Source organism: Trichechus manatus, unplaced genomic scaffold, assembly GCF_000243295.1.
Source record: "Trichechus manatus latirostris isolate Lorelei unplaced genomic scaffold, TriManLat1.0 scaffold00053, whole genome shotgun sequence".
NCBI lineage: Eukaryota > Metazoa > Chordata > Mammalia > Sirenia > Trichechidae > Trichechus > Trichechus manatus.
The window spans coordinates 7,409,790-7,422,837 of NW_004443989.1; the positions used below are offsets into that span (position 1 = coordinate 7,409,790).

General features: G+C 53.8%; 1 protein-coding gene across 1 annotated transcript; it reads left to right on the top strand.

Moving 5' to 3' along the window:
* The first annotated feature begins 3,376 nt into the window (after positions 1-3,376).
* On the top strand, positions 3,377-11,284 carry OSGIN1 (oxidative stress induced growth inhibitor 1). Its single transcript, XM_004377726.2, has 5 exons — positions 3,377-3,470; positions 5,833-5,969; positions 7,150-7,341; positions 7,529-7,620; positions 10,113-11,284. The coding sequence occupies exons 1-5, from the start codon at positions 3,404-3,406 to the stop codon at positions 11,059-11,061; spliced, it is 1,437 nt and encodes a 478-aa protein (XP_004377783.1). The 5' UTR covers positions 3,377-3,403; the 3' UTR covers positions 11,062-11,284.
* The last annotated feature ends 1,764 nt before the right edge of the window (positions 11,285-13,048 follow it).

Genomic DNA, 13,048 nt, shown 5'->3' on the forward strand with positions numbered 1-13,048 from the left:
GCAGTTTTCCCGACTGTGCAATGGGCACAAGAAAATTCATGTTGCAGGGCTGTCCCCGAAGTCAGATGATCCGAGGGCCAGAGACGTGCTCAGCAAGTGCAGCCAATACAAGTGTATTGGCTTGGTGCAGTTTTGGTGCAGTTTTAAGCTCTGATAGCCTCTGGATGGTCAATGCCAGGAACGTGAACACAACACCATGTGAAAGTGTCATTATTTCCGTTTCTTTTATGCTTACTTGGTGTTGTGAATTTCGAATAGTCAATTCTCAATTTTAACTTTTTTTCAGTAACATTTGCCATCTTCAGAGGGACTTCAGAAGTTAAAAATGGATGCTTCCAACTTCCTAAATCGTAAAATTGGGAAAGAAATGGAAAAGCGTGAAGCTTTCACGTTATTTTCTGTGTTTTCAGCGGGTCTTCTCTGAGGTGGGAGAGCTCTCAGGGATCTGGGCTTCCAGGCAGCTTTTCTGCACAGGAAGTGACCGATGGGTCAGCCCTGGACTGTGTGACCTCATGACTGTGGCATCCTGGTGGTGCCGGGAGAGAGCACTTGACTTGGAGTCCAAAAGTCCTGGCTGTTAAGTCAGGCTCCTGCACCTCTCACAAAGGTTCAAAGGGGCAAGAAGTTTGGACTCCTCATCCATCAACAAGGGGCTCCCACAAGTTCCCCCTCCTTATCGGGTGGTGGTGAACACAAAGGGACAGGGAGAAGGAGGGTGTGGCCCGGGCAGGTGGAGCACGTTGGTGGGGGTGGAGGGATAGGTGGTGTCCAGGTTCCATGCATGGCTGTGAGCTTAGCCCACAGGGATCAAATCCTGGCTCTGCCACCTCAGGAAGTGACCTCATCTCCCTGAGCCTCAGTTTCCCCATCTGTAAGGTGGAAGAAGGAGCCCCCTCCCCAGGAGGATTGAAGGAGACAACAGGTGGATAGCACTAAGCAAGGATGCGCCATGTACTCCTCCTGCCCTTATTCCCCAAGACAGCAAAGATGAGGAGTGGAGGCCCCTTGGCCAAGAGGGGTGCCAGGAGAAAGTGCCCTGGGAACTCTGGTCCCATTTGTCAGGGCAGACTGGCCAGCCAGCACCCCTCAGTGGGAGACTGTCTGGTCTGGGAGCACCAGTTATGTGCTGGCACCAGCGCTGGGACCAAGCTGCGGGGCGATCAGAGACAAGCTTGGCCTGGAGGGCTCCTGGGGCACAGAGAGAGCCCTGGACTCCAATCCAGTGTGGCCTGTGCGAGCTTGGGCAAACTCCTTGCAGACTGTGAAAGCCAGCCATGAGAAGCTCTCTGGGCTTCAGTTTCCCCATTGGTACTGGGAGTGATTGTAAGAGTACTTACAACAGCCCAATTAAATAAGGACTCCATGAGTTGACATACACAAAGCACCTAGAACATGCTTGACACATAGTCAACTCCATGGCTGTTTATTATTATTGGTGGCAATGATGTCACTCACTCCAAAACCTTCCTCAGGTAGACAGCATGTGGGCCCTGGAAAAAACAGGGCATGGAGGCCACGAGGTTCCTATCATATCCCCGGCAAGGGAGGGAGGCTCTGGACACTGGGGACTCGGGCCTGACCTGGACAGGCAAGGAAGGTTATTCACAGGGCACGTGAGAGCACCCTTGAGGGAGCCCGGGCCCCTGAATTGCCACCCCCCCAATGCTGTGGTGTGACGCTGGGCACGTCCTTCACCCCCGAGCCTCCCTTTCCTCACCTGCAAGATTGAGGCCACCCACTGCACCTCTCAGTGTCACCAAGAGGACCAAACACCATCACTTAGGTGCAACCTCCTCATAAAATGTGAAGTGCTGTGCGAGGTCCGCGGTTGTCGTCACAGGCAGTGCCCAGCTCCTCTCACTGGCCTGCTCAGGCGCCTGCCCCTCATCCGTCTGTGGGAACCTGCCCGGCAATGGACCTGGGGTTTCTGTCCCTCTGCACACATCAGAGGTTGCACACGGGCCTCAGCCCTGCTATAGCACCTGTTTGAGATTTTCCAAAAATGTGAATCGATCACCCACTCTCCTAAATCAGAGAAATCACATAAAAAATGCAGATTTCCATCTTCTTTGGAACAATTCCACAAGCTGGGGGCTCTGGGCCCATGCTCTGGGCAGGCACCTGTGGCCCCCAGCCAGGCCCTGCACCCACCCGCTTCAGCCTCTTACCTTGATGCGCCCCAGGTTCCCCTGCAGGGATAGACGGTAGCACAGAGGTTACAGGCAAGGCCTGGGCACCAGTCAGCCCTGGGCTAAAATGCTGGCCACGTGACACCGAGTCACTTGTACACCCTTTTGAGCCCCAGTGTATGCAGCTATGAAATGGACTAATAGCAGTGGTAGCACTTACCCCAGGGGGTCAGTGTGAGGATGATATGAGGAAAATGCTAACCACCAATCATCCCACACTGTCCTGTGGTCCTCAGACGGCAATCAGGTAGACAGTGGGTGAAGCCGATGGCCACTGTTCGCTGGGTTGGGGGAGTGGGCCCCCAGGGTCCCCAGGCCCCTGCAGCCCTGAGAACCGTGTTTGGGTCCATTCGAGTGATTTGGGCTAGTGGCCAGCAGGGGGCATTGGTGCTCCAGAGAACAGCAGGCTTTCAGCCTTTCCCTAAACCAAGTGGCTCTGGCTTCCAAAGTTTCCATGGAAATAAGCCCTCATCTTTTCCCAGTGGCAGATTTGCCCCTGGCAGGTGCTTCGTGTCCGTTATCTGACTGTGTCCCCCAACAACCCTATGAGGTAGAAAAACAAAACGAAACAAAAACAAACCAAACCCGTTGCCGTGGAATTGATTCCGACTCATAGCAACCCTATAGGACAGAGTGGAACTGCCCCATAGGGTTTCCAAGGAGCAGCTGGAGGATTTGAACTGCCAGCCTTTTGGTTAGCAGCTGTAGTTCTTAACCACTGCACTGTAGAAGACTGTCCAGTTTGCAGATGAAGAAACAGAGCCCCAGACGTCCAGGAATGGGTCCAGGGTTGCCCTGCTAGGAAGCAGCTCACTAGGCCCAGGTGATGGCCCCAAAGTCCACAGGCTGCACTGCTGGACCATGATGGGGACTGGGCAGGGCTTGACCTTGGGTGGGGCAGCAATAGATAACCAGCTGCAGGTATGATTACTGCCCCAGGATCAGTAGGCAGTGAGGCTTGGAGGGCTGGAGGCTGCCCAGGTGACGAGGCTAGGGGAGAAGAGGGAGCGGGCTGGGTGGGATTACTGCATAAGTCAGGGTCCAGGGAGACAGGCCTGTTTGGAGAAGGGAGAAGGGGAGTCATTATTCCTCCAGGGGACTTTGGACTCCACCCTGAGTCCACAGAGGCTGCCCTGTAGCTGGGAAGTGACGCCCAGGCCTGACCTCTTCCCCTAGGTCGGCTGCCAGCACTGAACCCCCCACCAGCTGCAGCCATGAACTCCGCAAGGAAGGACCACCTCAGCGCCAGCAGCTCAGAGCCCCTTGCAGTCATCATCATTGGTGAGTGGGGTGCCCAGGGCAGGGACAGGTCTGACACTGAGCACAGGGTGCCCATGGAGGTCTGCGGTCAGGAGCTGGGCAAAGCCAGGCCTGGCCTCCCTTTACACCTGGCGTCTTTAATTTAGCCATTGGGTGTCTACTATGTGGCTGGAGCTATGCTTAGCGATTTATAAAACACTATCCCATTTAATCCTCTCAAGAACAGATGAGGCTAGAGCAGAAGGATCATCCAGCAGGGTGAGGGCAGGCCTGGTCCTTAAGCCTGCACTCTTAAGCTCTGAGTCTGCACTGCCCAGTACAGTGGCCATGGCCACGGCCACGTGTGGTGACCAAGCACGTGAAACGTGGCTGGTCCACTTTGAGATGTGCTGTAAGTGTAAAACTGTGGTTGTTGTTAGTTCCTGTTGACTCTGACTCATGGCAACTCCATGTGTGCAGAGTAGAACTGCTCCACAGGGTTTTCAAGGCTGTGACCTTTCAGAAGCAGATAGCCAGGCCTTTCCTCTGAGGCATCTCTCCGTGGGTCCAAACCTCCAACCTTTCGGCAAGTAGTTGAGTGCTTAATCATTTGTGCCACTCAGGGACTCCTAAAGTGTAAAATACATACGAAAATTCAAAGCCTTTGTATGAAAATAAGAGTTAAAATATCTCGTTAATACTTTTTTTATTTTCATCAGTGGGCTTAAAACTATATCATTAAAATTCATTTCACCAGTTTCCTTTTACTTTTTCTAATGTGGCTACTAGAACATTGAACATCACATCGTGGCTCACATTACACATCTGGTGGACAGTTCAGAAAAGCCGCACGCATTCCTGACCACCTCTACCATCTTGGAAGATCCTTCCTACAAAGAAAGGCAGCTATGGCCACTGCTGTCCCCATTGTACAGATGAGGAAACTGAGGGTCAGCAAGGGGAGGTGCTTTGCCCAAGGAAACACAGCTAGTGAGTGGAGGGAGCCAGGGCATGGCCACAGGGTCCTCTGCTCCTGAATCTCATGCCCTCATATGCTCCCAGGACTACATCAGGTCCAGCATGTCTGCCCGGTGTGTACCCTGTGCCTGGCACTGTGCTAAATGCCCACTGAGGGGACATACAGCAGTAGCATGTGGCCTCTGCCCTCAGGGGCCTGCAAAAATGGGGCACAGACGATCCCCCTATGCAGGCAGCAGGTGGACCCACACGGAATGGCCAATTTTGTGAGTCAAATCAGTTTGATGTTGGCGATTTCCTATGGTTCATCCTGATGGTATTCTATGGATAGGTAATACTCTGAATAGTACAAGATTAGAAAAAGAAGAGAAAAAAAAAGATAAGAATAGAAGAGCTGTCACGAGGTTGGACCTGATTAATTGCCCAAGAAGTGCCACAGACAGGCAGTTCTATGGATGTTCAGAGTTGGAGGCAGCTGGCCCCACAGGTGGCTTAGCAGCCTTCCTGAACCCCCTTGGCCCCAGGGCTCACCCACCCAGACACTTTACAATCTGTAGTATAATATCTGACTTGTTCGTCTGACCCACCAGACTATCAGCTTTCGGGGGCCGGGGCCAGTTCTTAGTGATCTTGAAATCTCCATCGTGTTCCCGAGGGTCCCCTCTGTCTGGGTTTGAATTCTCCCTTTTCTACTTGCTGGCTGTGTGACCACAGGCAAGTTATTTAACCTCTCTGTGCCAGTTGCCTCAAGTATAAAAGGAGAAAAAGAGTAGTATTTCTCTTGCTAAAGTTATTGGGAACGCTCAATAAGATAATGCATGCACTTTAGGGCTCATGTGGGGCCTGGTACACCATCTCCATCTGTCGGTTTATTATTATTTTTATTACTAAAATCACTTGACACAACTTTTGACTGATGGTTGTTGTTGTTGGGTGCTGTTGAGTCAATTCTGACTCATAATGACCCCATGTGACGGAGTGGAACTGCCCCATAGGGTTTTCTTGGCTGTAATCTTTATGGAAGCAGTTCACCAGGTTTTTCTCCTGCAGAGCTGCTGGGTGGGTTCCAACTGCCAACGTTTGGTTAGCAGCCAAGTGCTTAACCTTTGCACCACCGAGGCTCCTTTAACACATAGTAAGCACTCAATAATGTTAGCTATTATTACCATTACTTTATTATTGTCGTTGTTCAATGCTCGTAGTACAGTAGCTGGGACATAGTAAGCTGTCAATGATTGTTCATTACTTTTTCATCAATTATTATTATGCACAGCACCTGGACTATGCTAAAGGCTTAATAAATGCTTGATTTTTATTTTTATGAATAAAGGGTAAGTGAATGAATGAGTCAAATAATGACCAAAGCCCTCGGCAATGGTCTCTTTCCATCCCTGCACCCACATTAACCCCTGCCTTCTCCCCGCAGGCAACGGCCCCTCGGGCATCTGCTTATCCTACCTGCTCTCAGGCTACACCCCCTACCTGAAGCCAGGCGCCGTTCATCCTCATCCCCTGCTGCAGAGGAAGCTCACCGAGGCACCAGGGGTCTCCATCCTGGACCAGGTGGGCCACCGTCTCGGGAGAATATCCTAGCTTCCCAGGGGAAAAGGAGAGTGCATTTGCAGGAAATGAGGCCAAACACTGAACATGAGAGGTCACAAAATCAGCTCCGGAAATTGTGAAAGAGAAAGTGAGGCTTTCTTTTGACACTTCCCACTGCCACATCAGCTTGTCTCATCACCCCTAGAACATCTTGGCTGTGTTTTCGGGGGTCCCCTCTGTCCAAGTTTGAATCCTTGCTCTTCTACTTGCCGGCTTTGTGACCATGGGCAAGTTACTTAACCTCTCTGTGCCCCAGTTTCCTCAAGTATGAGGAGAAAAAGAGCAACATTTTCCTTGCTGAAGTTACTGGGAGCGCTCAATAAAATAAACATTTGTAGCCAGAGGACATTCGGCAATGTCTGGAGACATTTTTGGTTGTCACAACTGCGTGGAGGGTGCTACTGGCATCTAGTGGGTAGAGGTCAGGGGTGCTGCTAAACACCTACAATACCCCCACCACTGAGAATGTCAGTAGTGCCCAGGTTGACAAACCCTGCCCCAGAAATTTCAGTTCCACTCCCCCTTCCAAGAAGGGCCTGGAAATCCACCCTCCACGTCCCTTACCTCCAGGAGGCCGCTTCTTGTTCACCTCCCTCATCAGGCAGGCATTCAGCCCTGAGTTGGCCAGTGAGGGAAGCAGACTGGCATTTGGTCTAGAGCAGCCTGTTCCTGGTGCCTTCTTTAGCACGCTGGTCCCTCAGGATAATATGCCCAGAAAATGTTCCTAATCCAGTGGGCCTGGGAGATGCTGGGTAATTCATTAATGAAACAGGTAAAATGACCATTGCGGGACTTTTCAGAGCCTTTAATGTGCTGATGGGAATCATCTACTTCTGAGAGGCAGCATTTCCCAAGCCCATCTGACCCCTGATATTAGAATGGGAATGCAGGACTAGGCAATTGCTCGAGTCCCTTCTTATTCTTTCCTGTTTAGCCAGTGATCTGGGGTCCTTGGGCTCCTGGAGAGACCCCAAAGTGAGCGCTCACACACAGTCCCCAGCATGGCTGTCTCAGTGAGACCAGGCCCCTCCAGCCTCAGAGAAACAGACTGACCCCAGTCCTCACAGTCCTGCCCACCCCTCGGCTCCAGGAAACCAACCCACCTTCCCCCATGGCCTCTCTGTCTTCTGCCCCCCTCCAGGACCTGGATTACCTGTCTGAAGGCCTCGAAGGCCGGTGTCAAAGTCCCGTGGCCCTGCTCTTCGATTCCCTCCTGCGGCCAGACACAGACTTTGGGGGAAACTTAGAGTCTGTGCTTACCTGGAGGTGCCAGAAGGAGCGAGCCATTCCCCACATGGTGCTGGGCAGGAACCTGCCTGGAGGCGCCTGGCATGTGAGTTGGGGGGGGTGCAGTGGGGTTGGGCCACCTCTACCCAAGCCCCTCCTCATTCCCCTCCCCTCCCCCCTTTCACCTGCCTCCCCCTCCCTCTCCTCTCCCACCAGCCCCGGGTAAGGCCTCCCCTGCCTTCCTTCTGAGTGGATAGCAGAGGTCTGGATCAAAGGCCTTCTCTTTCACGCAGTCCATTGAAGGCTCCACAGTGACTCTGAGTAAAGGCCAGTGGATGGGGCTCCCAGACCTGCAGGTCAAGGACTGGATGTGCAAAAAGCGGAGGTAAGGCCAGCCCAGAAGCCTCTCTCACCCTGAGCCCAGGAGCCAGAGCTCAGGGGGCCTCAGGACTCATCTGGTCCTTCCTCATCCTCCAGAGGGGAAACTGAGGCCTAGACTTAGACAGGACTTGCCCAGGACCACAGGGGTAGTGAGCAGCAGTGCTGGGCTCGCACCAGGACACCCTGTCCAGTGCTCCTTCCACCCTGCCACATGACCCCCTGACTTGGCCTCCCCGTAGCATCTCAGCCTCTAAGGAGGCCCAAGAGAAACGACAGCCAGCCCTCCTGCCCCCAACGCCCTGACCCAGCTTCCAGGGTCCCCTGGTCTCCCTGCCTTCCCACCCACTATCTGAGCCTGGTGTAGAACAATCTTGTTCCCTCTAAGTCAGCTGAGAAGAGGGTGCAGTTCCTTAAAAAAATGTTTTTGCATGAAAAACATAACTACACTACAGAGAATTGAAAATTGAGAAGCGGAAGACAACTCACCCCGGCCCCACACTTCAGCCGAACACCGTCGCATTTGTGGGCATTTTCTCCCTGTCTTATTTCCAGCTCCGTATATGCCCACACCGGACACCTTGGCCCCGTAGAGAAACAGCTATATTGCTGGATAAAGGAATTCAGGCCCTGCTTTTCCTGGGGGAGGCGCAGAGTTGCCAGAATGAGAAGCTGCTCCCAGCAGACACCTCCACTGAGTGGTCTCTGCCCTTGTACAGGAAGCCCTGTTTCCTCTGCCCACTGGGGGCTCCAGGGTGCACTGCCTGTCTCTTGGGCCAAAGACCCCTTGCCATTGTAAGTCTTTGACCCTGAGAACTTGGTAGAAGACATGCAGGCTTGTGTAATGATGTTAACAGACAGGCAGAAACTTCTATTTCAGTTGTAAACATACCCTTTTATATCCTACTTTCAACATTTCACATGATGCCATAAGCATTTCACATGGTGATTACATAATGCTTGTAACCGTCCTTTTACGTGACTGCATCATACTTCCCAGGCTGGCTGAGCAGCCCCTCTTCAGCAAATCTTCACTGAGTTCTTATGATACGCTGGGCCTTATGCTCAGGTGTCGGAGCAAAAAGACACAACAGACACGCTGCACAGCCTCGTGGCGCTGCCACCGTCATAGGGTTTTTAGCTTCTTGTCCATTTTTCATTATTATAAACAACCCTGTATGCAACATCTTCTTAGGAAAGTTTTTTTAAAAATAATTTTTACTACAACAAAGGTGGGGCAAATGACCAACCCACAGAAATAACTTCGTTTCCAGAGTTCAAGTGACAGTCGTGGATTGGCTGAGTTAGGGTGGCTGGAGCGGTCTCAGGAGATGTGGTCTAAGCTCCTGCTGCAGTTGTGGCATTTAGCTACACGTGTGTTGGCACGTCGCATACAATTCCCCATTAAGTGAGTTCATCCTTAGCAACCTCTACAAGCTGGGTACAGTAAAGCGCCCAAGGTCACACAGCTAGGAGTAGGGAGGTGCTGAGATTTCACCAAAGCCTACAACTTAACCGTAACACTGGTCCTGCTGCCATCGCCATCACTTCCCCTGGAAAGGACGTTGGTAATAATAATCATAATAAAATAGCCATTGCTGCTGTTATGTGAGCTGGGCACTCTGCTAAGTGCTTTCCATTTTTTAAACAAACGTTTTATTGAAATATAGTCTACATGTAGAAAAGTACACACCTCATGTATGTACAGGTGGAGAGGTTTTCTCAAAGGGGACACACCTATGTTACAGCCACCCAGAATCAAGAAATAGATCCCTAGTCCCCTGCCAGTCACCGCCCCCATCCTCCTCCCCAGAGGCAGCCACTCTCTTGACCTCTAACTCCATAGACTGGTTTTGCCAATTTCTGAATGCTATAAAAATGGAATCATACTGTGTTTACACGGAATATTATTTAATCCTTTGAGGCAATAATAATAGTGGCACTAACTACCTGCCAGTCTGTTCTCAGCACTTCATTAGTATCAACCCCACGATCCTCTCAACGGCCAAGAAGGGTACTATCACCGTCATCATCATTAGTTTACAAGCGAAGAAACTGAGGCACAGAGCATCACAGGCACACAGCCAACCCTGTAGCGACCCTATAGGTCAGAGTAGAGCTGCCCCATAGGGTTTCCAAGGAGCGGCTGGTGGATTTGAAATGCCGACCTTTTAGTTAGCAGCCAAGCTCTTAACCATTGCACCACCAGGGCTCCAAACTGCTGCACAGCCAAGATTTGAACCTAGGAATTGGGGTTTGGAGTCTGCACTCAAAACCCAGCCCTAAGCTGCCCCTCCTGAGGTAGGGGACTTATTAGCTCCATTTACAGAAGAGAGACTGAGGTTTCCAGAGCTTAACCCCTTGGCCCAGCCTTACAGCCGGTGGGTGGCACAGCTGCTGCCTGGCCCCCGGGCTGATGCCATCTGGTCATCCCCACCCAGCCCATCCCCCACACCCCACACTGCTCTCTGACACCCCCCTTCTGCATCCTTCCGGTAGAGGTCTCCGAAACAGCCGAGCCACCGCCGGGGACATCGCCCACTACTACAGGGATTATGTGACCAAGAAGGGCCTGGGCCACAACTTCGTGTGCGGCGCTGTGGTCACAGCTGTGGAGTGGGGGACACCTGAGCCCGGTGGCTCTGGGTCCCAGGACCCCAGCCGCCTCTTCCAGGTGAGCGGCTTCCTGACCACCCAGGACCAAAGCCCGCAGCCCTTCTCCCTGTGCGCCCGCAACGTGGTCCTGGCCACAGGCACGTCTGACAGCCCGGCCCACCTAGACATCCCCGGGGAGGCCCTGCCCTTTGTCCACCATGAGCTGTCGGCCCTGGAGGTGGCCACGCAGACGGGGGCGGTGACCCCGGCCTCAGAACCCGTCCTCATTGTGGGTGCGGGGCTGTCAGCGGCTGATGCGGTCCTGTACGCCCGTCACTACAATGTGCCGGTGATTCATGCCTTCCGGCGGACCGTGGACGACCCTGGTTTGGTATTCAACCAGCTACCCAGGATGCTGTACCCTGAGTACCACAAGGTGCACCAGATGATGCGTGAGCAGTCCATCCTGTCGCCCAGCCCCTACAAGGGCTACCTCAGCCTCCCCGAGCACCGGCCGCTGCTCTTCAAGGAAGACCGCCAGGCCGTGTTCTGTGACCCACAGGGTGGACAGAAGGTCTTTGGCGTCTCCCTGGTGCTAGTCCTCATTGGCTCCTACCCTGACCTCTCCTTCCTCCCCGGGGGAGGCGCTGATCTTGCCATGGACCCCAGCCAGCCACTCAACGGCAAGAGGAACCCTGTCGACGTGGACCCTTTCACCTACCAGAGCACCCGCCAGGAGGGCCTGTATGCTGTGGGGCCGCTGGCTGGGGACAACTTTGTGCGGTTTGTGCAGGGTGGTGCCTTGGCCGTGGCCAGCTCCCTGCTGAAGAAGGAGACCAGGAAGCCACCCTAGCACAGGGCGCCCATCCTCAGGCCCTGAGGAGGGGAGATCCCAACAGCCCTGCAAAGACGCCCCAGTGAGGGGGGCCTCTCCTGGCAGGAGACAGGAGGGGCCGTGAGCCCATGCAACCGGCCTCTGGGGAAGTGGAGTGGGGGCCCAGGCTGCCCCGGACTCAGACTGAAGCCAAGGAACCAACAGTGGCCACAGGCCTAGCGCAGATCTGCACCGGCAATCTAGGGGAAGGGGTGCCCACATGAGCTGGGATCACCGGGGCCAGCACCCAGACAGGAGGGCTCCAGGCCCACCCCTTCTAGAATCAGGTCCCAAATAAAACTAGTGCCTAACTCCACCCTGTGTCTGAGGACTCTATTTGGGGAGGTGGCTGGGTGCCTGGGACTCTGCACTACGAGCCAGAGGCCCATGGGCTGGGATGGGGAGAATAAAGATGATGCCCCAAGTGGTTGTTGTTAGGTGCCGTCAAGTCGGTTCTGACTCGTAGCAACCCTGTGTACAACAGAACGAAACACTGCCTGGTCCTGTGCCATCCTCACAATCTTTGTTATGCTTGAGCCCATTGTTGCAGCCACCGTGTCAGTCCATCTCATTGAGGGTCTTCCTCTTTTTCACTGACCCTCTAATTTACCAAGCATGATGTCTTTCTCCAGGGACTGGTCCCTTCTAATAACGTGTCCAAAGTACGTAAGACAAAGTCTCACCATCTTTGCTTGTAAGGAGCATTCTGACTGTACTTCTTCCAAGACAGCTTTGTTCGTTCTTCTGACAGTCGATGGTATATTCAATATTCTTTGCCAACACCGTAAATCAAAGGTGTCAATTCTTCTTAGGTTTTCCTTATTCATTGTCCAGTTTTCACATGCAGATGAGGTGACTGAAAATACTATGGCTTGGGTCAGGGGCACCTCAGTCCTCAAAGTGACATTTTTGCTTTTTAACACTTTTGCAGCAGATTTGCCCAATGCAATATGTCATTTGATTTCTTGACTGCTGCTTCCATTGGCCCGAAGTGGGGGGGGGGCGGGGAGCAGTATTTGGGTGGGAGCAGGTGAGAGGGCAGCCCTGTTAGAGAAGTTGGGGGAGGGCCTGTTCCAGGAATGATGTGCTGTGGAGGCCTTTGCAGCCCCTGCCAACATTCCCTGCCCCTCTCTCGGTCACACAGTCTCCTCTCAGTCCCTCCTGCTTACCATGCCCGAGCTTGCCACAGGGCCTTTGCACAGGCTGGTCTTTAGTCATGACCTTTCCCTCCTCTCTTTAACTCCTTCTCTTCCTTTGAGTCACTCAGCATAAGGGTCACTTCCTTTAGGAAGCCTCTTCTGACAATTACCCGTTGGTGGCTCTCGTGGCCCATCTCGCCACACTTTTGGAGCATCTCGGTTTCCATTGTTCATTTATTTGTGGAATCATTCCAGCCTGCTGCTCTGCCTCAGGGGAGGCCAAGGGCCCTGTTTTGCCCCTGGTTGGATCCTGGTGCCTAGCACGGGACCTAGCACCTGATAGGTGTTTCTTAATGAATCCTTCGGGTGGGTGGATGGGTGGGAGTGGGAGGCGAGGTGGGTGTCCGGGAGCATAGATTGGTTCTGGGCCTGTGTAATGTCAGAGGGAGGTCTGCGGGGCAGGCAGTCCCTCGGAGGGCAAGGGTAGGTGCCGGAGGGAGTGATTGGGAGCGGGAGGCCTGAGGCGCGTGGGTGCTGAACCTGGAGCTGGCGCCGGCAGAAGGCGCTGCGGGCTCGCCGGACACAGCTCTCCGGCCCCTGCGGCGGCGCCACGGGGGGAGGAAGGGCTCATGGGAAGGGGGACTGGTGGGGGGGGCGGCCCCCAGGGACCCCCCCCGGAGCTACACCCCCCGTGCGCTTCCTCCGCTGTAGCCCCCTCCCCGGCCGGCCAGGGTCCAGCCAACCGGCCCGCGCCCCCGGGCAGCCCCCGCCGCAGCGCCCGGGAGGGTGGGGGTGGACCTAGCACGTGGTGCGGGGTCCGGGCCCCC

Coding starts and splice junctions, on each gene's coding strand:
- OSGIN1 (XM_004377726.2), top strand. CDS start 3,404: ATGAACTCCGCAAGGAAGGACCACCTCAGCGCCAGCAGCTCAGAGCCC. Junction 3,471..5,832: donor CCTTGCAGTCATCATCATTG/GTGAGTGGGGTG, acceptor TTCTCCCCGCAG/GCAACGGCCCCTCGGGCATC. Junction 7,621..10,112: donor TGGATGTGCAAAAAGCGGAG/GTAAGGCCAGCC, acceptor TCCTTCCGGTAG/AGGTCTCCGAAACAGCCGAG.